General features: G+C 41.1%; 1 protein-coding gene across 1 annotated transcript; it reads left to right on the top strand.

The window, feature by feature from the left end:
- The first annotated feature begins 585 nt into the window (after nt 1-585).
- LOC140717009 (polymeric immunoglobulin receptor-like) lies at nt 586-22219 on the top strand. Its single transcript, XM_073030204.1, has 7 exons — nt 586-615; nt 6594-6663; nt 8473-8793; nt 9787-9830; nt 14718-14725; nt 18895-19163; nt 22173-22219. The coding sequence occupies exons 1-7, from the start codon at nt 586-588 to the stop codon at nt 22217-22219; spliced, it is 789 nt and encodes a 262-aa protein (XP_072886305.1).
- The last annotated feature ends 3447 nt before the right edge of the window (nt 22220-25666 follow it).

The raw sequence follows: 25666 nt of genomic DNA on the forward strand, positions 1-25666 counted from the left end.
CTACGTGGAACAGTCTATGTTCCAAGCCTACACTGGTGTCCATCCTCCACTTTTCCTACACTACATCGGTGACTTCATTGGTGCTGCTTCCTGCATCCATGCAGAGCTTGACGACATCATCAACTTTGACTCCAATTTCCACGCTGCTCTCAAATTTACCTGGATAATTTCCAACACTTCTCTCGCCTTTCTCAATCTCTCTATCTCTGGTGACAGTTTTACTACCGATGTCTATTATAATCCCAGGGATATTCACAGCTACCTGGAATATACCTCTTCACACTCTGTTACTTGTAAAAATGCCATTCCCTTCTCACAATTCATCTTATGTAGATAAGCCTACAAGTACAAGAGGCTGTACTTGATTTGGTATTGGGAAATGAAACAAAGACGGTGCAGTGGAGGTTTACCAAGATGCTTCCTTGATCAGAGAACATGTCTTATGAGGAAAAGTAAATGTTGAGTGAGCAAGGGATTTTCTCTCTGGAGCAAAGGAAGGTGGGAGATAATTTGATAGAGTGATGCAGAAGAGGTGTATAAGGCATAGATTGAGTGGACAGGCAGCACTTCTTTCTCACGGTGACAATGACCAATGCCAGAGGAGATCCATTTAAGGTGAGTGGAGGAGATGTTAGGGGAGATGTAAGAGATAAGTTTTTTTACACAGAGAGTGGTGGGTTCCTGGAACACACTGCAGGCATGGTACTAGACGCTGATACGATAAGGACATTTTGAGGCTATTAGATATGCACCTACATAAATGTATGGAAATACAGGGTCATGTGCTGTGTAGGAGTGAAGGACTAGACTGATCATGGGGTATAGATTAGCACAACACTGTGAGCTGAAGGGCCTGTACTGTGCTATACTGTTCTATGTTCTATGTTCCTACAAGTAACAGAACTAGTTTTCTTTCTCTCCACTTTTCAGAATGACCCTTTTGTCTCAGTTTTATATGCAGTTGATGCCTTCCATTACAATACTATGGAGGTATGGATAATATACAGAGTGATATCCATTGTGTTTTCTGACTTACGAGCAAAATTGACTATAGGCACCTGTATAAACAGACCTATTCATTACTCAGGGACGGTCTGTGTGGAGGTTGGTTAAGACTGATCTGATCAGTTGATAGGTAAAGCCCAGCTCACCAGTGAGCACATCTACAAAGGAGTCCTGCCACAAGAGAGCAGAATCCATCATCAAGGACCCACATCATCCAAACATGCTCTCTTGTCAGTGCTGCCAATGGGAAGGAGGGACAGAATCCTCAGGTCCCATGTCAATGCGTTCAGGATCATCAGGCTCCTGAACTAGGGTGGATAACTTCAGTCACCCCAACACTGAAATGATCACTGAACACAACCTCTGGACTCACCTTTAAGGATTCTACAACTCACGCTTGCGGTTTTATATATTTATTTATTTATCGTATTTGTGCAGTTTGTCTTCTTTTGCACATTGTTTGTTTCTCCATATCTGTGTGTCGTTTTCATTGATTCTGTTGTATTTCCTTGTCTCACTGTGAATGTCTGCAAGGAAATGAATCCCAGGGGAGGATATGCTGACATTAATGTAGTTGATTATAAACTTACCAGGTAGATTTTGAACATTGATAAGGTGCATGATTACTGACCTATCACAATGCATTTTGTAGAAATGGAGTGAGAACGAGACTCTAGAATGACATTTTCCGGTCACTGTACAAAGGTCGTAAAGGAGTCAAGCAATGGAAATAAAAGTTGGTGCTGAATAAAATGAGTGAGCTGCAAACTATTGCAGCTTGCATCGGTCATCAGGGTGTGAATCTGCAAATAGAAGGAGTAACTTTTCTCAGTACCGATCTGTGACTGTCACCCATGAATGTACAATAAAGGGTCTTGAAAATCAGAGAACGTGAACTGCATTTTTGCAATTTAAATCAGGGTTGTATATGGCGAGATATATGGACTTTGATAATAAATTTAATTTCAATATTGGATTTTGAAATGCCCCCTTCACAAGGAGGAACGTCACATAATATCCTTCACCTGCCCTCTGAGGATGTGAAGCAGTAACACCAGAGTCTGCTTGGAGCTCTTGACCTCTTCAGTTCAGGGTTATCTGATGGGTGTTGATCAGCTGCAGATAACGCCAGAAGCAGTGATCTGACTTGTGAAACCTGAGCTCATTAATGTTCTGAGGGAAGGAACTTGCTTTGTGTTTCTCCGCTACAAAACAACAAATTTCACATCAGAAGACAGTGAAAATAAACCTGATTCTAATTCTGAAAGAGAAACTTTCCCTGTGCCAGGAAATCCCAAAGCAATTCTCAAAGGGTACCATAAGAATTTCTGTGCTCTTTACTTGTCTTACAAACCAGAATAAATGGAAGTACCAATGTATGCCTCATGTAAACACACTGCTCCACTCTCCCTCTGCATGGTCCAATCACTTCAGACCATAAGATATAGGGGGAGAATTAGGCCATTCAGCCCACTGAGTCTGCTCCTCATTGTATAATGGCTGATTTATTATGCCCCTCAATCCTATTGTCCCCACAAATTTGACATATATTTACTCATCAAAAACCTATAAACCTGCACTTTCAAAGTACCAAATGACTTGCCCCCCACCACCTCCACAAACGTTGTGACAATGAATTCCACATATCAGCAGCCTCCTGTCAGGGACTCTCCCGCTATGGGAAACATCCTCTCCCTACACTATATCGAGGTTTTTGTCCCTTTACTATTCAAGCGGCTTCAATGAGAACCCTCCCCTCCCTGCGATTCTTCTAAACTTCAGCTAATACAGGCCAAGAGCCGTCAAACACTCCTGATACATTAACCCTTTCTGGGTTGTTCTTGGGAAACTGCTCTGGACCCTCTCCATTTACAGCACATCCTTTCGAAGAGAAGGGGCTCAATACAGTTCACCATATCCCAAGTCCAGTCCGGTCAATAACCTAAAACACTACAGCTCTTGGATAACTTCTCAACAACAGAATGGAAAACGTTTTTCAATCCCACCGTTGTATTTACAGGTGTGAAATGGACTGGAATTAGGATTAAACACAATGGCCTTTTCACTTCTTTTTGCTATATTGTTATTGTTTATTGATCTAGTTGCTGAAACAAAAATGTATTGCTGAAGATGCTTTATATGATAGATAGATAGATAGATAGATAGATAGATAGATAGATAGATAGATAGATAGATAGATAGATAGATAGATAGATAGATAGATACTTTATTCATCCCCATGGGGAAATTCAACTTTTTTTCCATTGTCCCATACACTTGTTGTAGCAAAACTAATTACATACAATACTTAACTCAGTAAAAAAATATGATATGCATCTAAATCACCGTCTCAAAAAGCATTAATAATTGCTTTTAAAAAGTTCTTAAGTCCTGGCGGTAGAATTGTAAAGCCTAATGGCATTGGGGAGTATTGACCTCTTCATCCTGTCTGAGGAGCATTGCATCGATAGTAACCTGTCACTGAAACTGCTTCTCTGTCTCTGGATGGTGCTATGTAGAGGATGTTCAGAGTTATCCATAATTGACCGTAGCCTACTCAGCGCCCTTCGCTCAGCTACCGATGTTAAACTCTCCAGTACTTTGCCCACGACAGAGCCCGCCTTCCTTACCAGCTTATTAAGACGTGAGGCATCCCTCTTCTTAATGCTTCCTCCCCAACACGCCACCACAAAGAAAAGGGTGCTCTCCACAACTGACCTATAGAACATCTTCAGCATCTCACTACAGACATTGAATGACGCCAACCTTCTTAGAAAGTACATTCGACTCTGTGCCTTCCTGCACAAGGCATCTGTGTTGGCAGAGATATCTCTGCCCTTGTTCTCATCAGCATATTGTTGAGAAGTTTTCCAAGATGGGGCAATGCAGGAAGAGACCAGAACTGTCACAACATGGATTCAGCATCGTAGCAGAGATAGCAGTGGTGCTGGTGAATATGCACGTGTCAGTTAATTATCATTTAATTGTGATGGCATTTAAGTCCATTCTTTTCATCGTAGTGCTTGTTGAGACGTGAGAAAAGCACAGCAACGTTTCGTTGCCTGCTTCCATTCGGCCTAGCCAGAGAAATTGGACTATCGGGTCAACTGACTCTGAAGACAAGCAGTATACGTTTTACACTCAGTTATTCCTTTCAGCGCAGTGTTGTCTTTGTTTCTCATTTGAGAGTTTTAGCTAACAGTCCTGCTTGGCTTTGTGTTTATTGTTTTTTATCCTCTATCTCTGTTCACATAAAAGTCTGTGAACTATCGACCCACTTCAGTGGCTCTCGCTCCTCACATGGGCCATGTCTGAATGTAGAGACAGGAATGATCCCTCAATGTGTGACATCTGTTTATACTTCTCTATATTATGTTTGGTAAGACATATAAAGAAGACAGAAGTTATAACCACATCCTTTGCTAAAGGTGAACATTAAACAGATGGCAGCAGTGACTAACACAATAGAAATAGCACTCATACTATACATGTACAGAATTTAAGCAGATATACATTCACGGCTGATATACTGCACTGTTTTCCCCTAAAACAAGTCTAACAAAAGCTCTCCATGCATACTGAATTATTTTATCATTTATCTATTTTATACAATGTGAAATTAAGCATTTATAAACAAAAGCAAAGTCAGCAACTAAAATAAATCAGCCACACTCTTGGATCACTTCAATCCTCACACTACAATGAAATCAAAAGCAACACACAGAAAATGCTGGAGAAAATCAGCAGGTCAGGCAGCATCAATGGAATTGATTTAGATAGTCAAGGTTTCATAGATTTGATTCTGAATTACTTCTCCAATATGTGTGACGTGAGACTTGTTTTCCCTTGTACTGAAGCCCTACTCAGACTTCATCTGCCCCAGGGAATCGTACAGCGTAAACCTGGATAGATCACACTTAGAGTAACATTGAAAGATCTAACCAGGTGAACAGAGATATTGTGAAGCTGGCAACTGAGAAGGTGAGCAAAGGTGAGCAGTTTCAGGTGGCAGAGAGACCATGGGAGTGAGATAGGAAAGATAGAAATGTTCTCTCCTTTGACAAGTGTGAGCTGTCTGTTTACAGTCCTGACGAAGGGTCTCGGCCCAAAACGTCGACAGTGCTTCTCCCTATAGATGCTGCCTGGCCTGCTGTGTTCCACCAGCATTTTGTGTGTGTTATTTACAGTGCTCTATTATTCTGTGGGAAATAAAAACTACAGGAGTTGGCTACTCACACAGATCATTTACTGTCGAATGGAGTTGATTTCCGTTAAGAGTGGATTTGATGTGGATTTTACACCAGTGTGAATGTGTAATTCCATTCAGTGGGTTTTGCCATCACATCTAACTGAAGCAAAGTGAAATCCCATTAGAGGTCTCGAAATTGCACTGACAGATGGAATACAATTCAGAAGAGATGAGCTTTCAAGGTTCAAAGAGGAGAGAGAATGAAGCCAAGTATGAATGTTCAGTTTGCATGAAAAGCCCCTTCTACATCACATGCATTTCCCACTTTGCTCGCTTCTCAGCTGCAAGTTCCCAAAAATTATGGCAACACAGGGAAATCACTGGTGGATTTCAACCAACCAGGCAGAATCCGTAGAAAAGAGTAAACAATCGACCTTTCAGGCTGAATCACTTCATCAGGACTCACGTCATGTCTTCCTCATGTTTGATTGCATTATCAAGGCAAGTCGAGAACGATGTACAAATCCTGGGGTGCAAGTCCATAACTCCCCAAGATGCAGAACAGAGGGACATGGTAAAGTAGGTGTTAAGGGGGGTGTCTGGTATAGGACGATCAATGAGCATTCAAGAATTCAAGTCGCAGAAGAGATTCACCAGACAGGTGCCTGTATTAGAAGACCTTAAGACCCAAAAGGCATACGCTCAGAATTACACATTCTCAACCCCATTCTCCTGCCTTCCCCTGTATCCTTTGATGCATTTACGAATCAAAAACCTATCAACCTCCACTTTAAATATATCCAATGACTTGGCCTTCACAGCCATCTGTGTCAGTGATTTCCACAGATTCACAACCCTATGTTTAAAGAAATTCTTCCTTATTTCCATTCTATAGGAAAGTTCATGTACTCTGAGACTGTGCCATTTGCTAGTAGACTCACTTACTGCAAGAAACATCCTCTCCACATCCACTCTCACTAGGCCTTTCAATATTCAATCAAGTTCAATGACATCCCCCCTCATTCTGCTAAACTCCAGTGAGTATATTTTAATTTAAGCAAAAATAAAACTTCTGGATGAACTTCAGGAGGCATGTGGGATCTGTGGAGGCAGAGTGGTCAACATTTCAGATTAATCCCGTTTCAGGATGCCTCCAGCCTTTTACTGTTCTTTCAGATTAGAACATCTGCTGTTGCTTGTGTCCAATATTTCAACTCTTTTCACCATTTCATTCAGTCTTTAGATATTGTTCAAGTATTTCTATCTTGATAAATACAGCCAAAAGCTTTCCAGATTCTCATGTACCACACACTGGTTGTGTCACCCTTGGTTTTTTGTTCAAACTTCCTGCTGCCTTCTTCCTCATTTTTATTTCACAGTTATTTCTCTCTGAGGACAGACAGGTCCTGGCTGGGACTCTCTGAATAAAACAATTTGGACTTCGATTATTCTGATTGGTTTCCTGCCTGGTGAGTGACAAATTGTGCTGGACATTTGCATAATCAGTGTTGCTTTGGGGATCGTACACTATTTTCAGAACAGTACTTGAATATCTGTGGACATGAAAGATGTCAGAAACTGGAGTTGCGAGTACACTCCTGGAGGAACTCAGTGGGTCTAGCAGCTTCTGTCAGTGGGAGTGGAATTGTCAATCGTTTGGGTCAAGACCCTGAATCAGGTGTGAGTGGAGAGGGTGACAGTGTAAGTAGGAGAGGGGGAGGCGTGAGACTGGGTCCACTAGGTGGTCAGGACTGAGGAGGGGTGAAGCACGACGGGCAAACAGAATGAGGAGAAAACGGGGTGGAGTTTGGAGGTGGGTGAGAGGTGGAAGAAAATAAGGAGAAAAGGGGAATAGTGTGGAGCCAAGTGGGGTAAGTGTCATGGTCCCTTCTGGCACCTGGTTGGCTTAGTCAGGAATTTGGCCTTTAAGACCTTGTTAGTTCCCAATCTATTCCCAGGTTCCAATAATTACGAACACCTGCATTCCATCAAACAGTAGTATAAGAGTCCTGTGACCAGTACTAGAAGGTGCCAGTTTGTTGATCAACTTGTGTACAAGTAACCTCACTCCATGGTGTTTAGAGCAATCAGTTCTAAGTCTCGCCTTGTTCTGGAATAATCTACCAAGACCAAGACTCTGGGAAAAATCCCCCTTGGAACCCTTCCCACACTCGCTACGTCAGCAGTGTCTCCCTCCTCAGCCATTCCCCCCCTCCAGTTCAGCCTTGGGTTCAATGCACCACCACGTCCATGCAACAGGAAGAATATGTCCAGGTGGAGAAAAGTCCTGGAGGCTGTTAAGTGGAAACATCAGGACTACCATTGCTGGAATCTGATCTCACTCTGCAAGAATCACTATGAAAATTGACATTATTCTCTTGATATCAGTGTTTTTCCTGGGCCATTTCAGTGGGGCAATTAGTAAAGAACATTACTAGACATGCAGCCAAAGGTAAACCAGGGTGGGGAGGGGTGAGAGATGTCTGTGTTTAAAGGCCTTTCTGATCTTGATGAGATTTTGACAGTCTGGTATTCAATTATTATCATTATTGACATGTGGCTTTTAATTCCAGAAATAATTAATTAGATTTAAATTCTCAATTTATCCCAGCAGAAACTGAAATCACACCTGGTTTTCTAGACACTAAAGAGGTTACGACCACTATTGCATCACCTTCTAACTACACATAGAAATACTTGACAGGTACAAAATTTAAACTTCCCATCAGAACCAGAGGGTTCAGTTTCAAACATTGTGACGGGTTTCTTTCTGGAGCTTATAAACTTGTCTGTAACTGAGGAAGATTCAGGTCATTGGCGTCATGGAGAGAATTGAAACATAACCTCAAATGATCCTACCAACCTCCGACTCAACCCTGGAATACAAGAATCATACACACACAAACCTTTATGTACAGCAGCTCCATCTATCCCAAATAAGTTGACTGGTATTTTTGTGTACATATGAAAGACTAACATGATCAGTGTTAACTGAAAACGCAAAATTGCGGCTCTCCCTCAGACTGTACTGGAAGGTCAGCCCTGGGTTTCTGCTCAAGACTCTGGAGTGGGAAGTGAACCCACAAGGTACTGAGACAGGGGAGAGAGCTCTGACACAGTAACAGCACTGACTGCACTTCAGACCAAAATCATTGGCTGTGGCATCTTGGGCCACATGTGTTGGATGTGACAGGGACATGTTTTTACAGTTGTGTTCAAAGATATCTGTTTGCATTAAGTTGTTGCTTTCAGCTGAAATCTGAAAATTCCTCCTTCAGTTTCAGGTGCATTGTGGGCAACTAAATCTGTAAGAGGAGTTGTGGGAAGAGCGATCACAATCGATTGTCACTATGAAGCAAAGTACTGCTCGCACACAAAGTATTGGTGCCGTGGATGGACTCGTCAATGTTCAGTTTTAGTGGAAACAAAAGGGCAACACAGATGGAGTGGACGAGTGTCAATCACAGATAACCCGGAATGGAGAATATTTAATGTTACTATGGAGGATCTTCGCTCTGGAGATACAGGGTGGTACAGCTGTGGAATTAAAACAACAGGTGCCAATCCGATGTTTAATGTACATTTACAAGTATCTGATGGTAAGTTTCTCAGTGATTGACTTTCTGCCTTCCATAAAGTAAATGTCTCATCCATGTTTCCTCTGGGAAGGGTCAGTGCATTAGATGTCCTGGTTAGTGATGATGTGCTGATCTCAGGGTTAAGCTTGTACAGTGGAGAAATGCCAATCTCGTGGATGTGTCTGAAGAACAGCAGCCTCCTCCTCCTTCTGCTCTGTCTCAGCACAGATTACAAGATCTTCATCCAGACCCTGTCCATCCTTCACTCTCTCTGCATTAATATCAGTGCCAAATGTTTCTCTCTCTACGGCAGGTTACTGAACCCAGTCATGATTTCATTTTCTCCTGAAAGCCTCCAAACATGTGACGGATAACTCACAAGTTGTGTCTTTAAACACTCAGTGGTCATTTCCTTAGGAACCTCCTTTGCCTAACAAAGTGGCCACTGAGTGTATCTTTATGGTCTTCTGCTGCTATGGCCGATTCATTTCAAGGTTCAATGTGTTGAGTGTTCAGATGCTCTTCTACATACCACTGTCATAAAACATGGTTATTTGATTTCCAGTCATCTTTCTGTCAGCTTGAACCAGTTTGGCCATTCTTCTCTGACCTCTCTCATTACCAAGGTATTTTGTTCACATAATTGCTGCTCACTGAATATGTTTTTGTTTCTCACACCATTCTCTGTAAACTCTAGAGACTGTTGTACATGACAATCCCAGGAGATCAATAGTTTCTGAGATACTCAAATCTCCCCTTCTGGCACCAAGTATCATTCCACGGTCAAAGACACTAAGGTCACATTTCCTCCACATTCTGATGTTTTGCCTGAACAATATCTGAACCTCCTGATGATGTCTGCATGCTTTTATGGACTGTGTTGCTGCCAGATGATAGACTAATTAGGTATTTGCATTAACAAGCAGGTGAACAGGTGGGCCTAATAAAGAGTCAGAAGAGAATTTGATTTTTAGATGTTCATTTAGTGTCTGATTGTTGAATTACTTTCCACAGAACCCGTGTCTGTTCCTGTGCTTCGATATCTGTCACCAGCAAATGTCTCACATCTCGGGGTCTCAGCGTTAGTGTCCTGTGAGTCTCTCCAAGGATCCCTTCCAATTCAGTACACATGGCATGTAAAAAACTCAACTGTGGACCGAAAGATCTCAGACACCAATGAACTGGTTCTACCTTGTCAACCCTCAGACCTCCAGACCCATCAGTATTACTGCAGAGCCTCGAACAGCCTTGGAAAAAAATCCAGTGGAATGGTAGATGTGACAATCTTCAACAATGGAGAGTTCTGTCATTATGAACCGAAAATCAATGGCACCGGTAAGTTCAAATTTCAAGAGAGGATAGACTTAAATATTTCTTTTTGCTTCTCTGTTACTGCTGCTCTTATACTTCTAGTGAGGGTAAGGAATTTCTTTGTATTTGTAGAAGCTGCACATTGCAGCCTCCATGGGGTAGAAATGAAGGGTAGTGAACAGATACGCCTGTCCCTCCTTCCAGGAACACGTGGAGCATCTTAAACACAGTTGGACTTGCACATCCAGACAGATCGAGAGCATTCCATTCATACAGCTAGCTTCTGCATTGAAGATGCTGGAATGCTTGTTGAGTTGTGAGACAGTGACACTGTCATAAAAGCAGAAGGAAGGACATCAGATACAGCAAAAATTTTTGTTAAGGAAGCGTTTCAAAAACAATAGAAGGCAGCAAGAAAAACCATAAGGAGCGAAAAGATGAAATATGAAGTAAAACTAGCCAACAATATAAAATAATTTCAGATATATGAATAGTAAATGAGAAGCAAGAGTGGATATCAGATAACTGGGTGATGATGCTGAAGAAGTAATAATGAGGGATGAAGAAATGGAGGATTAACTTATTCAGTAGTTTGCTTAATTTGTCACTGAAGAAGATATATTTAAAGTAAAGTAAAGCTCGATAATTTGTTAATTAGTAAGAGTGTGAAATGTTGTGGGAGTTGGCAGGTGTTTTGGGTTGAGAGGACTAATAAACGAGCCATGATGGAATGGCAGAACAGACTGTATGGGGCAAATGGTCTAATTCTGCTCTGATGTCTTACGGTCATAATTAGCTTTAGAATTTCTTGAGTACAGAATTGCATGTTGTATGTGTTACGGATTCAGCAACAGTAAATATATGAGTGAGGCAGGGGTTTTTTATAACAAATAACATGTTTATTAAACACTGAAAAACAAACCCCCAAAAGTAAACAAAACACTCACGTAACTGGAAATTAGCTGCTGTGCGGCAGCTTAAACAGTTCTTAAAGCAATGAAGCTTAAACAGTTCTTAAAGCAATGTTGTAAAAACAGTTCTTCAAAGTAGTATTGCAAAAGTTCAAAATGCTTACAGTCCATTTAAGGGAGAGACTTTTTAAGACGATTTAAATTCTCCTTCACGTCGTGTTGTTGCAGTTCCCAGTCGAACTACTTTTCCCACGAAGAATTTAGGAAGATGAAGAATGAAACGGCTTAAAGGTACTGACCTTTCCTTTACAAAGCTGTACTCAATCCTTTCTGCTACTCACAGGGATTAACACAAGTACAGTCAATGAATTCCTTCCGAATGAGGATCAAACAAGGTCGAACCTGTTTCACCGTCGAAATTGATTTTCCTCGATCTTTTAACTCCCGAACTCCGATCTTCACTCTCCACTGATTTTCAACTAGCAGTATTATAAAGAAACAGCTGGCAATGACCTTTTAAACTTTAGGCATTAAATAAAACTTCATCTTTCAACTAAACTGCGTCATAACATTAAATCACGCAGTGGCATGAATTCAGCATGGCAAATCCAGCCACGAACTGCCCCTCCTCACAGGGAGGGGTCCTCCTTTTATACTCTGTAAAAAAAACCTGTCACATGACCTCTACTGGTGGGAAAATGACGTCACTCCACCATCACAAGACCATTACCTCAAGTCCAGTATAGCTTCAACACCTGTCACGTGACAAGTACACCACTGTCACGTGTCACGGGTACATAACATAAGCAAGAGACAGGCCTGTGTTCAGCTTGAAACTCCGCAAGGCTGACTTATCTCTGTCCTGAACTGAGTCTGCGACCTGGAATCAACGGGGTCCTGAATTGGCTGCAGTGATGACTAGTTTTGTGTCTGTGACTCACTTTCATGAATTTCAGTTCTGAATATAATTTGCTTACTTTTATGTTTTGCATCAGTTTTTTTCCTCCTACACATTGTGTGTTTGACCGTTTATTTCATGGGTTTTATTCGGTTTTGTTGCTTTGTGGTTGTCTGTCAGGGGACAAACCTCAAGGCTGTATATAGAATACTGTACATACTTTGCTAATATATGTACTTTAAACTTTGAAATTGACTGATTAGTTGCTATTCCAAAAGCTGTCACACCAATGCAATGGAATAGAATTCTGAATTTAACCTTTCAAAAGTGTGTTCCAGTTTAGAGAGGATGCTGCAGAGTCAGAGAGTTACAGGTTATGGAAACAGGAGCTTCAGCCCAATTCCACGGTGTCTTCCTGAGCTTCTCCCATTTCACTGCATTTGGCTCACATCCTTCTAAAGTTGTCCTGCCATGAACTTGTCCAAATCTATTTTAAATAGTGTATTTTTACCCACCTCAAGCATTTCTTCTGGCAGCCTTTTCCACATACACACTGCTCTGTGTGGAAAACACTGCCTTTCCCGGCCCTCTAAAATGGGAGAATTCAATTCCATCAGCCACTCCTTTGGCCACTTTCCTAGCTCAAAGTTCAAAGTAAATTTATTGTCAAGAGATGTGCAACCACCATAAACAACTTGGAGATTCATCGTTTTGCAGATGCCTCCAAAACAAAGAAACACAATAGAATGCACGACAAACCACACACAGCAAAGACTGACAAACATCCAATGTGCAAAAGAGGATGAATGATGCAAATACTAAAAATATGTAAACAAATAGTACATGGAACATGAGTCGCAAAGTCCCTGAAGGCGAGTCAACAGCTATGGAGTTAGTTCAGTGCAGAGACGAGTGAAGCCCAGTCCTAGAGCCCGAAGGCTACAGGGCAACAACAGCTAAGGAATCTGGCAGTGTGTGACTCTAGTCTCTTATACCTCCCACCCCATCGTAGTACTGAGAACAGTACACAGAACATGAGTCGCAGAGTCCACGAAAGTGAATCCGTTTAGTTGAGCTGACTTGAGTGAAACGAATCTAGGAGCCAGTGCTGTGGGACCCAAGACTCCGCCATCTCCCATCCGGTGGTAGTAGTGAGGAGAGGGAGATGAATTAAATGTAGCAAGATGGGACATGCTCGGGTGTGTGGATCCTGCTAGCGCAGAGTAATACGGCTGAACACTGGTTTATTTACCAGATCCCATTGTAAACTTTGATGAATTTCTCCACTGTCCACCACACTACAGTGTCATCTGCAACCTATTCATCATGCCACCTACATTATCATTTCAAATTATTCCCTCTAACTCTCCAGTAAAAACACACCAAGATTGTCCAACTACTGCCCACAGCTTAAACACTCCAGTCCCAGTAACATTTATTTGGTCATTCTTTCATTGTCTATCTATCTATCATCTATCTATCTATCTATTTATATATTTATTGAGATGCACGGTGGAATAGGCTTATCTAGCCCTTCAAGCCCTGCTGCCCAGCTTCCCCAGATTTAACCCTAGCCCAAACACTGGACAATTTTCAATAACTAATTAACCCACCAACCGGTACTTCTTTAGACTGTGGGATGAAAACTGAGCAGCTAAAGAAAACCCTTGCAGTCATGGGGTGAATGTACAAACACCTTACAGACAGTGGCAGGAATTGAACCCGGGTTGCTGGGATTGTAAAGCATTGTGGTAACCATTGTACTACCATGCCACCTCTGGTGACATCGTGGTGAGACTCTTTACCCTCTCCAAACCCTCAACATCCTTCCTATAGTGTTGCAACCAGAAATGCATATTATGTTCCTATTGTTGACCGAATCAATGTTTTATGAAACTACAAAATGCCTTGTTGGCTTTAGTATCCAACATGTAGAATGAAGAAGGCAAAGATGCTGAATGCTTTCATTTCCATTATATCCACTTGTTTTGCCACTTTCAGGGAGCAATGGACTTGTTTCCCAAGAACTCTCTGTACATCAATTCTAAAGGAATCCAGCTATTAAATTCCAGGTGACATCAAACTTCACTAATGTATGAAGGCTCTGGGCCTGTACTTGCTGGAGTTTAGAAGAATGAGGGAGGATCTCATGGAAAGTTATCGAGTATTGAAAATGTCAGTGGATGTGGAGAGGATGTTTCCAATAGTACGAGCATCCAGGACTAGAGGGCACAGACTCAGAATAGACGGATGTCCTTTAAAAGAGAGTTAAGGAGGAATTTCTTGAGCCAGAAGATGATGAATATGTGGAATTCATTGCCACAGTCAACTGTGGGTATATTCAAAGTGAAGTTTCACAGGTTATTGATTATAGGGTGTCAAAGGTTACAGAGAGAAGGAAGGAGAATAGATTTAGAGGGATAATAAATCAGTCATTAGATTATGAGGGCACTCAGTCCTCATTTATTGTCATTTAGAAATGCATGCATTAAGAAATGATACAATGTTCCTCCAGAGTGATATCACAAAATAAAAAAAAGACAAACCAAAGACTCACACTGACGAAACCACATCATTATAGCATATAGTTACAGCAGTGCAAAGCAATACCGTAATTTGATGAAAGCAGACCATGGGCACGGTTTTTAAAAAAGTCTCAAGTCCCGATTGACTCCAATAGTCCCGATATCAGGCAGCAAAAGGGAGAAACTCTCCCTGCCATAAACTTCCAGGCACTAACAATTAATGCCTTGGAAGTACCCGATGACAGCAGACTCTGAGTCCATCCAAAAACTTCGAGCCTCCAACCAACCCCTCCGATACAGCCTCCCGAGTGCCATCCTCTGCTGAGCGCCTTTGACCTCGTCCTGGCTGCCGAAACAAGCAAATCCAAGGACTCGGAGGCCTTCTCCTCCGGAGATTCCAGACCACACGGTAGCGAAGCTGGCATTTCAAAAGTTTCTCCAGACGTTCCTCCACGCTCTCACGTCTGTCTCCGACAAATCAGGATTGTGCACGGATCCCTACTTAACAAGTGACAGATATCCATCTCCAGAGAGGCCGCACGCACTGCGTCGTACCACCATTTTCTCCTCCTCCTCCTCCTCTCATGATGGGATGGTGGAGCAGACTCAATGGGTTGAAAGGCTTAATTCTACTCCTATGTACTAATAGGTTCCCTTCCTGCGGTAGGTCACTGAAACAATCACAATTATACTCTCTCCCTCAAGTCACCATTTATTTTGTACATATCTAACAATTTTCTGCTTTCACATTACGGGGAGATTTCAGGTCAGGCATCGAGCCGGGACTATTCTTCTTCAAAGGACAGACGTAGACAAGGACATGAACACCGAGCCAGGACTCCGCCTTGAAATCAGGCATCGAGCCAGGGCTCTTCTTCTTTAAGGGATAGACGCAGACACAGGGCATGAAACACTGTGGGAGCTCTTAACTCACCCCTGGTGGTTTGACCTTACCCGGACCCACTCTGGCAAGGGAAGGCAAATTGCTGGTACTCCACTGCGGGAAAGGACCTGGCTTGCTTCCGGAAGAAACATAGTCGGCTCCGGCTGGATGACTCTGGCTTGTAGTAGTGATGGTGACTTTGCCAATGCTCCTTAACACTCTCGCGCCGAACGGCTAAAGCCAGGGGCTTATAAACTGCCGGTTCGGTCGAGAATAGATTACCTTAATGGCCAAGCTCGAGGGACACGTGAAACAGGAAATTAGAAGGGAAACAAGGAGTCAATGGTCCAGATCATAACGCAACCTAACTAAATTTAAAGGGGAACCGATCCGGACCATGACATCCTCAGACTTCCAGACCCATCAATATTACTGCTGAGCCTCGAATAGCCTAGGAATAAAATCCAGTGGAATGGTAAATGTGGCAATATTCAACAATGGAGAGTTCTGTCATTATGAACCGAAAATCAATGGCACCGGTAAGTTCTACTTGCAAGGGAGGATACATTTAAATATTTCTTTTTGTTACTCTGTTACTGCTACTCTTATACTTCTAGTGAGGGTAAGGAATATCTTTGCATTTGCAGAAGCTACACATTGCAGCCGCCATGGGTTAGAAATAAAGTGTAGAAAACAGTTAAGTCTGTCACTTCCTCCAGAAACATGTGGAACATCTTAAACACAGCTGGACTTGCACATCCAGACAAATGGAGAGCATTCCATTCAAACTTCTGGCTTCTGCATTAACGATGCTGGAATGGGTGTTGTGTTGTTAGACAGTCACACTGTCATAAAAATAAAAGGAAGGATATATGATATAGCAAACAATTTGTGTTAAGTTAGAGAATTGGGAAGCTATTAAAAAACAACAGAAGGGAACAAGAAAAACATAAAGGAGAGAAAAGATGAAATTTGAAGGAAAACTAACTAACAATATAAAAGTGGAGACCAAAAGAATTTCAGATATATGAAGAGTAAAAGAGAAGCACGAGTGGATATCAGATCACTGGGTGATGATCCTGAAGAAGTAATAATGAGGGACAAAGAAATGGAGGATGAACTTATTCAGTACTTTGCATAATTTGTCACTGAGGAAGACACAGCATTATGACAGAAATTCAGCAATGTCAGGGCGCAGAAGTGAGTGTTGCTGTTGTTACTAAGGTGAGGTGATTGGGAAGCTGAGAGGCCTGAAGGTAGTTAAGTCACCTGGATCAGATATAGTGCAAGATGGGCTCTGAAAGAGGAAGCTGAAGAGATTATGGAGGCATTGGTAGTGATCTTTCAAGAATAACTAGATTCTGGAATGTTTTTTTATGTTTGAAAAATTGGAAATTCCACTCCACTCTTTAAGAAGAGAGATAGGTAAATGAAAAGGAATTACAGACTAGCTAGCCTGACTTCCATGTTTGGGAAGGTGTTGGAGTCCATTTCAAAGGATGAGGTTTTAGGGTGCTTGGAGTTACATGATAAAATATGCTTTCCTGTTGGGGAAATCTTGCCTAAAAAGCCTGTTGGAAATTTTTGAGGATATATCAGGCAAGATAGACAAAGGAGAGTCAGTACATGTTGCTTACTTAGATTTTAGAAGGCATTTGACAACATGCCACAGGAGGCTACAAAATGAGATAAGAAGCCAAGTTATTACTGGAAAGATTCTAGCAGGGATAGAAGATTGGCTGACTGACAGGAGACGAAGTGTGTGAACAAAGGGTCCCTTTCTGGTTGCCTGTCAGTGTCTCGTGGTGCTGTCTATGTGGAATTTTATTATAGCAATTGACAGTGTGGCAGATTGCTTAGAACACAGTGACAGCTTTAAATAAAATACCTTTTTCATTTATTGTGTTTTTTACCAATAAAATATGATTCACCATATTCCCTACACATTTGGTTCTAAACGTGACCTAGCTAAAGTTGTATGAAGCTACCAAATGCCCTGTCAGGTTTAGTCTCCAACCTGTAGAATGAAGAAGGCAAATGTGCTGAATGCTTTCATTACCATTATGTCCAGTTGTGTTGCCACTTTCAGGGAGCAATGGACTTGTACATCAATTCTAAAGGGATCCAGATATTAATTTCTAGGTGGTGTTACACCTCCCCTAATGTATGAGAAGGGTTGTTAAAGGCTCCTAGAAGAAGGAGGAGGATCTCATAGAAAGCTATCAAGCATTGAAAAGCCTACTGGATGTGGAGAGCTTATTTCCTTTTCTGCGGGCATCTAGAACTAGACTCAGAATAGAAGGATGACCCTTTAATAGAGAGATAAGTGGGTAATTCTTTAGCCAGAGGTTGGTGAATCTGTGGAATTTATTGCTGTGGAGGACAAATCATTGGCTAAAGTTAAAGTAGAGGTTTATAGGTTCTTGATTAGTAAGAGCATCAAAGGTTAACCAGTGTCACAAGCACGGATTTGGCAGTGCAGCAGATTCGGCAATTGTGCTCATGAATATACACATGTCAGCTAATAACTATTTCGTTGTGATAATATTTAGCTCCATTCATTCCGTGGAAGTATTTGGCATGACTTGGACACAGCAACATTTCACTTTCTGCATTCCACATTGCTTGAAAAATTGGACTGTTGAGTCAACTGAACCTGAAGACTAGCGGTATTTGCTTAATTCTTAGTTGTTCTTTTCAGCTGTAGTGTAAGCTTCATTTTCCATTTGAGAGTTTTAGTCAACGGTCCTAGGTAATTTCTAAAGTAAGAACATATTCGGCACAGTTTTGTGGGCCAAAGGGCCTGTAGGTTTTGCTGCAGGTTGTGCTGTAGGTTTTCTATGTTTCTATGCCCTGTCTGGCCTAGCGTTTATTGTTTTCTTTTTCCCTTTAACATTGTTGGCATTAAAGTTTGTGAAACATCGACCCGCTTCAGTGTGTCTCACTCTGCACTTGGGCCATATCCATACACGGTGACAAAGGAGAGCAGGCAGGAGAATAATTTAAGAGGGATAATAAATCAGCTATGATTGAATGGTAGAGCAGTTTCAATGGATTGATTGGCCTAATTCTACTCTTGTGTCTTATGGTCTTTCTGGTCCTCCAGTCTCTGATTCCCTGTTAGCTTCAATACTAATATCAATACTAATGGGTTTCCTTCCATCTGTAAGTCACTGTAACCAATCACAATTATATTCTCTCCTTAAAGACTGCATTCATTTTGTATGTATCTGACAATGACCTGTTTTCACATTATGAGAGTTTTCCAGGACACCCACAACTGCTGCCATTCCAAAATCAGACTGTTCTATGCCTCTGTACACTGCCTCCATGCTGTTGAGTGAGATAGTAACTTCTGATTTTCACACTGACACGTTCTCAGTGTCATCACTGCTGTCCTGATCTTGAGTCCTGCTGCCTTCTGTAATGATGGCAGGCATGGTAGTTCAGGCAGATACGAGGATGCAGGGACACAGAGAGGTAGATGAGCTGCTGAAATCTTTAGTGTGTTTGATTTTCAGATGTTCACTGATTCTTTTCCACAGAGCCCGTGTCTGTTCCTTTGCTTCGATTTTCACCACCAAGTGGCTCAAGTTGTGGGAACTCCGTGTCTGTGTCTTGTGAGTCTGTCCATGGATCCCTTCCCATTCAGTACTCATGGTATGAAAAGACCCCATCTGGGGATTCAAAGATCTCTGACACCAATAAACTGGATCTACATTGTCAATTCTTAAAATACAACAACCATCTGTATTATTGCAAAGCCTCAAATAATGAAGGAGAAAAATCCAGTGAAATGGTCAGAGTGTCCATCTCCAACAGTGTCAGGACCTGCAGAAATGTGATTGAAGTCAACAGCATGGGTAAGTGGTGCAGGGTTTGATTCTTTATGATGGTCGATGGAGTACAACTGAATGATTGATGCGTGCTGGATATAGCATTGTTGGAACTCACTCAGGAGCATGAAGTGTAAGTGGTCACCATCTTTCAGAGAATGGAAAATCTTTCTGGCACAGCAGTTCAAATGTGAGTCGCTCACCACAGGGTCTCCTGCCTCTGATCTGCTCTCACATGCTGTGTGTGAATGTGTCTCATCTGCAAATATTTCTGGCCATTCATTAAGATAGCCCTTTTAAGATAAACTGCTTCAAATTTCAAAGTAATTTACTATCAAAGTACATATAGATCACCACATTCTACCCTGAGATCCATTTTCTTGCAAGCATTTGCAGTAGCTACAAATAAATAAAACAGAACTTACTGAGGAAAGGGTTTCCTTCAGGTGTTCTGGTTTCTTCCCACAGTCTAAAGATATACTGGTTGGTAGATTGTAAGTTGTCCCATGATTAGACAAGGAATAACTTAGGCGTAGCTCGAAGGGCCAGAAAGGAATATTCTCCACTGTATATCAATAAATAAATGCATTGTATTAATGAAAAAATACACACAATCATAAATGAACAAACAACCAATGTGCAAAAGAAGAAAAACTGCAGATACAAAAGATTAAATAATTAACAAGACAGACAAACAGATCAATAGATGGATTAAAAAATAATGTCGAGAACATTATATATATATGTGGTTATGTATAACGTGAGTTGCAAAAATGCTTGAAGGTGAATTCATAGACTGGGGAATCAGTTCAATGTTAAAGTGAGTGAAATTATGCAGGCTGGTTCAGGAGCCTGATGGTTGAAGGGTAATAACTGTTCCTGAACCTGGTGATGTGGGACCGAAGGCTCCTGTAACTCCTCCGTAATGGCAGCAATGAGAAGAGGGTCTGGCTTTACAGTCTTTGATAATAGATGCTGCTTTCTCGTGGCTGTGCTCCTTGAAGACTTTATCCATGTTTGCCCTGCCTGAATTTATAAATAATAATCTGTGCTGGATTTTATAGAAAACAGGCTGAGTCATAAAATCAAAGCATTTGTATCTTGATAACAAGTACAGAAATCACATAGATGATGAAAGTCTGTGTCCTGAAAAACTACATTCCTTTTCCTGCTAAATGGAATTGTGAGATGTGACTTTAAAACTGTGTGTCCCAGTTCACTGAGTCTCCAGGCAAAAGTGCAGAAAAGCTGAGCTCAAATTAATTGTGATGAACAGTTTTCAGGACAGAAGCATTATTGGACAGGGTAGGGTAATATTGCAGTCATTCAACCACTCAACCACTAGGCTTGAATCAGAAATATACGGGCAATGAAAGTAAGTATTGTTAAGACTGTGGCAATATGATAACGCAGATAATTACCAGGATGGCAATAGAATAGAAAAGGGGGAATATAATGAGTTTTGGGTGTCCTTGTACATCTTTTACTGAAGGTAAACTTGCAGATGCTGCAGGGCATAAAGAATGCAAATTGTATTTGGACTTTCAGAGAGAAGATTCCAGTAAAGGAACAAGCATCAAACATTGCAAAGATGCAGGGATTTTATCAATTGTGGCAAAAGTACAAAGTACGTTTACTATCGACGTATGTATACCATATACAACCTTGGAATTCATATCCTTACAGCCAGCCACAAAACAAAGAAACCCAATAAAACCCATTAAACAAAAATGTCAAATACCCAATGTGCGGAAAAAAAGCAAATCAATCAAACAATAATAATAAGCAAATAACATTCAGGACTGAAGTTCATGAAAGTGAGTCCACAGCCATGAAAGCAACAGCAGCCTAGCTAGCACCCATTAGTTGCAGATCACAGCTTCAGTTCAGTGCAGAGATGAGTAAACCTTGCGGTCCAGCTAGCCTCAAATCAGCCTGTCCCTAACCAGGCCTGACACCATGACCTTCTCAATCTGGCATGGTGCTCAAATCGGCTGATCCTCAGTCTCAGACCCAGGCCCTCCTGCTTCAATATGCTCTCATGCTTGGGACGTGGTGCCTCGATTCAGCTCATACTGACCTTTCCAATTTGGTCTGGAACTTAAATCAGTCAGACATCATCTTGTTCCTTGATCCTGGCCACTAGCATTGTGTACAGATTTGGTTCATTGAAAGATATTCTTGTAATGGAAGGAGGTGAGCAAAGGATCAGCAGACTGATTTCTGGAATGTCACAAGGGACATAAAATCAGAGAATAATTTGCAGGAGTTTAGAAGGCTGAGAGATGATCTCATAGAAACCTGCAATATTTTATCAGGGTGATACGGAATCAGGTAGGATGCTTCCAATGCCAGGGAATACAGGATAGTGCATGAAGTCTTAGAGTAATGAAAGGGTGAGCCATTTAAGACTGGGATTAGGAGAGATTTCTTCCCTCAGAAAGTCGTGATTTAGTTATTTTTCACAGAGGGAGAGAGAGATCAAGAGATATGGGAAACAATTACCTTCCCAGAAATATTGGATGTCATAGGGTCTGTTGAAAGGCAGAAGGTAGGTATTCACCAATCATATGGGAATGGTGTTGGGAAAGCAGATGGGACGGAAAACCAATAAATCACCAGGTTCTGATACTCCACCTCCCAGAGAACATAAGGACTTGGCATGAGAAAACTACAAATGCATTTCTGGCCATTTCAAATTTTCCAATGGATTGGAGAGAAGCTAAACAAGCTATTTTAAAAGGAGGTGGAGAGAAAAGAAGAAATCATTGAGCAATTAGCCTGACATTGGTAGAAAGAAATGTAGTGAAGGACGAAAGACAAAACCAGTGGTTGAATTGGTTGTTTCCATTATAAATCCTTCCATTTCTGTCTGTTAGATATCCTACATTTGTTTTAATTAGTCTCTTCACATATCTATTGAAGTTTTCATATTGATATATATTTGCCCTACAAACTTGCTCAAGTTCTATATTTTCAATGTTTTAATCAACTACTTTCTTTTGTTTTGAGTTCTAAACTATTTCTAATACTCAGCTTTGCTGCTTTTACTGAACATGACACATTTCCTTGGATCTAATTGATTCACAATAGATCTCTTTAATGCACGAAATGTTCCCTGAGGGACAGAGGGAGTTCACGCTGAAGGGGATGTTTCACAAGCTGCAGGGTCCGGAATGGGGACAATTCCAGGAGAATGTTGATCATCATTTCATTCTTGTACTTTGGTCTGTTACTCTCTGCAGTTTGAGCAAATGTTTCAAAAATGAAAAGCTTTATTTAAATACCTGAGTGCTCACTGTAGGGGTAGAGACTCTCCCACCAGCAAGAGAATCAGAGAAATTATATGCATAGAAAATTGCTGCCAGAGTTTAATGACCAATTCTGAGAATGGTCGAGGTTTCTGTCAGCAGAGCAAATGCAGAAAGCCAGACTTGGATAAGAGGAAGAGAATGAGAGAACAATATAAAAGTGAGACATTTAAAATATATATATTTATTCATTTAGCAATACAGTGTGGTGTAGGCCCATCTGGCCCTTCAAACCACATAGGCTCAGCAAACCCCACCAAACCCAATTAACCCTAACCTAATCCTGCGTCAATTCCCAACGACCGATTAACCGAGCCGACCGGTGGTGTAGTGGCATCAGCACCGGCAAATGGTCTGAGGTTCAAATCCATCCGGCTCACAGCACCCTTTCCACCTGCCTGGCCTGCAGACTTCCTCCAGCATTTTGTGTGTGTTTATTGGATCTCCAGCATATGTAGATCTTCGCTTGTTTGAAATCTTATTTTCTTTTCTTTTAACAGGGCCAATTTATCTCTGTAAAAAAATCGTAAAAGAATCGATGACAACTGAACAAAGGGAAGAATCTTCATCTGATAAAATGTAAAGTATGAGGTTCTCTCTACATGTGGTTTCACTGCTACTGCTTCCAAATAGAGTCAGTTGGGAGAGAAATTTGTTTCTCTTTAACTGATGTTAAACACATTTGACATGATTAACTTGAATGTAATCATGTAGTGGAAACTGAATATTCCTGATTTTCTAATATAGGTGCCAAACCTGAGATCAAAGATAATCTTCTTACCCTAAACATTTAATAACTTAAGCATAAGTTCTGTTTGCCTCATTATCGTAGGATGTAGTAGCTTGAGAAGAGATTTACCAGGATGCTTCCTGATACAGACAATATATTTTATGAGGATAGTCTGAGTGAGCTATGTAGTTCCTCTTTAGATGGAAGGAGAATAAGAGGGGACGATAGAGGTGTACAAGATGATAGGAAACATAAGTAGATTGAATAGCCTGCACCTTTTCTCCTTGGCTTTTTCCACAACCAATATTCTCACTTTCAAGTACGCTTCATCTCATATTCTCAGTATTTATTTTTTATTTAATTATTATTATTTCTTTATTTTTGTATTTGCACACTTTGCTGTCTCCTACACTCTGTTTGAACATGTAAGTTTTGCAGTCTTATATTGATCCTGGTAGACCTGTATTTTGCTGTACTGTTCTGTCTTCTATCTGTTTTTCCCTTACATATTTGGTTTTCTTCTTATTTGTTTCCTTCTCTATTATCATCATAAAGTACACTTTGCTCATTTCATCTTACTTTTCCCACATGTTTTGGTTGATTTACCCTCTAAATCAGGGGTTCCCAACTTGGGGTCCATGGACTCTTTGTTTAATGGTGTTGGACCCTCATATAAAAAAAAGTTGGAACCCCTGCTCTAACTGCTCAAATTTTCAAATTTCTTTCATGGGCTCTTTAACCATTGTGTTATGAGTGAGCCCCATGTGCATTGTTGATTTTGATTCCTCCATTACCACATCTACCACTGTATTTTTTAATTTATTCCATTTATTGAGATACAACATGGAATAGGCCCTTCCGGCCCTTCAAAACAAACTGCCTAGCAACCCCCAATTTAACCCTAGCCTAATCACAGGATAATTTACAACAAGCAACTAACCAACAACAGATATGTTTTTGGACTCTGGAAGGAGATTGGAGCACCAAGGGAAAACAGCCTGGGGCGTCAGAGTTCAATTTTAATGTTTTCTCTAAGGAGTCCATATGTCCTCCTCATGGAATGCGTGGATTTTCTCACAATACACACTATTGTAAATTATTGTGTTAACCACTATGGACCATTTCAATGACATTAGATTAACCTCCGACTCATCATTGCCCAACCTCATTATTTCCTTTCTTGCCATTGCTAAATCTATCTCCAAATCTACTGTTGCGACATATCTGCAGTCGTATTTCAGCAATTACGGTTCCAAATGATGATCATAGGTTATCTTTCCTCCCTCAGTCCAGCATGAGATTAATCTCCCAGCTGAACTATCCTGGCCTTGCTGCTTTTATTGCTCCACTTCACTCATTTCACAGAGGAACCAGGAGGTAAATATTTGAAATGCAAAGGTGTATCCTCTCCTGCCACTGATTCTGTATCTCTTCCCCTTCGTTCAGTTACATGATATGGAAAGTGGGACGCTGGCTGTTCTTTGCTCTGCTGGGGATCTGGACTATCGCTGTCACATGCTTCACGAGAGACAAAAAGGTAAGTCTAGGTCAGTAGATGCTCCCAAATGGTTTCCATGAATTGGAACATAAAACATTGAACATTACAACACAGTACATGCCCTTTGACCCACCATGTTGCACTGATCTCTTAACCAACTCTAGGTTCAATCTAACCTTTCTCTCCTTTATAGCCTTCAACTTTTCTGTGATCCATGCATCTTTGTAAGAGTTTCTTAAATGTCGCTGATGTATCTGCCTCCGCCACCAACCCTGGTAGTAGGTATCATACATTCACAGCTGTCTATATAAGAAAAACTTGCCTCTGACATTCCTTCAATGGATTTCTCCAATCACCATGAATTATGCCCCCTCATGTTAAACATTTCTGCCCTTGGAAAATGTCTCTGGCAGTGGATTCATTTTTTTGTGTCTTATCATCTTGTACGTATCTATCAAGTTACCTCTCATCCAATTTCATTCCAAATTCATTCAAATATGCCAATCATTTAAAGAAAAAAAAGCATTCACATATGAACTTTTAACCTTTTGTCAAACTAAAGTTGCATAAAGATGATATACTGTAAGTAGGTTTTCACACACTGTCCATGTGATGATTCAAGTCCAGTACTTGACAAGAAAATATATTGGACACTGTGCTTCACATAGAATTCTGTTGCGTGGTATACGCACGAAATGTAAATCAAAGTCAACGTTCACTTTATTCCCAATGCACAAGCTGTTGCATACACATCTCCTGAATGCAACATCACAGGCACACAGCATCACACAGTATTGCATAGTTCCTGGTGTCAATCAATCTGATAATTTCACTTTTGCTTTTACAGAGACATGATCAATCAGATCCTCACAGCCTAGTCCATGAGATAAAGTGAATGTTCCCAGACTACACTGACTGTGGGGGAGTTTTCGAGCAAGATTAAATGTCACTGTTCAAGCTTTGTGGAACTTTTATATAGAATAAATCTCTC

The sequence above is a fragment of the Hemitrygon akajei genome, chromosome 27 (genome assembly GCF_048418815.1).
Source record: "Hemitrygon akajei chromosome 27, sHemAka1.3, whole genome shotgun sequence".
Lineage (NCBI taxonomy): Eukaryota > Metazoa > Chordata > Chondrichthyes > Myliobatiformes > Dasyatidae > Hemitrygon > Hemitrygon akajei.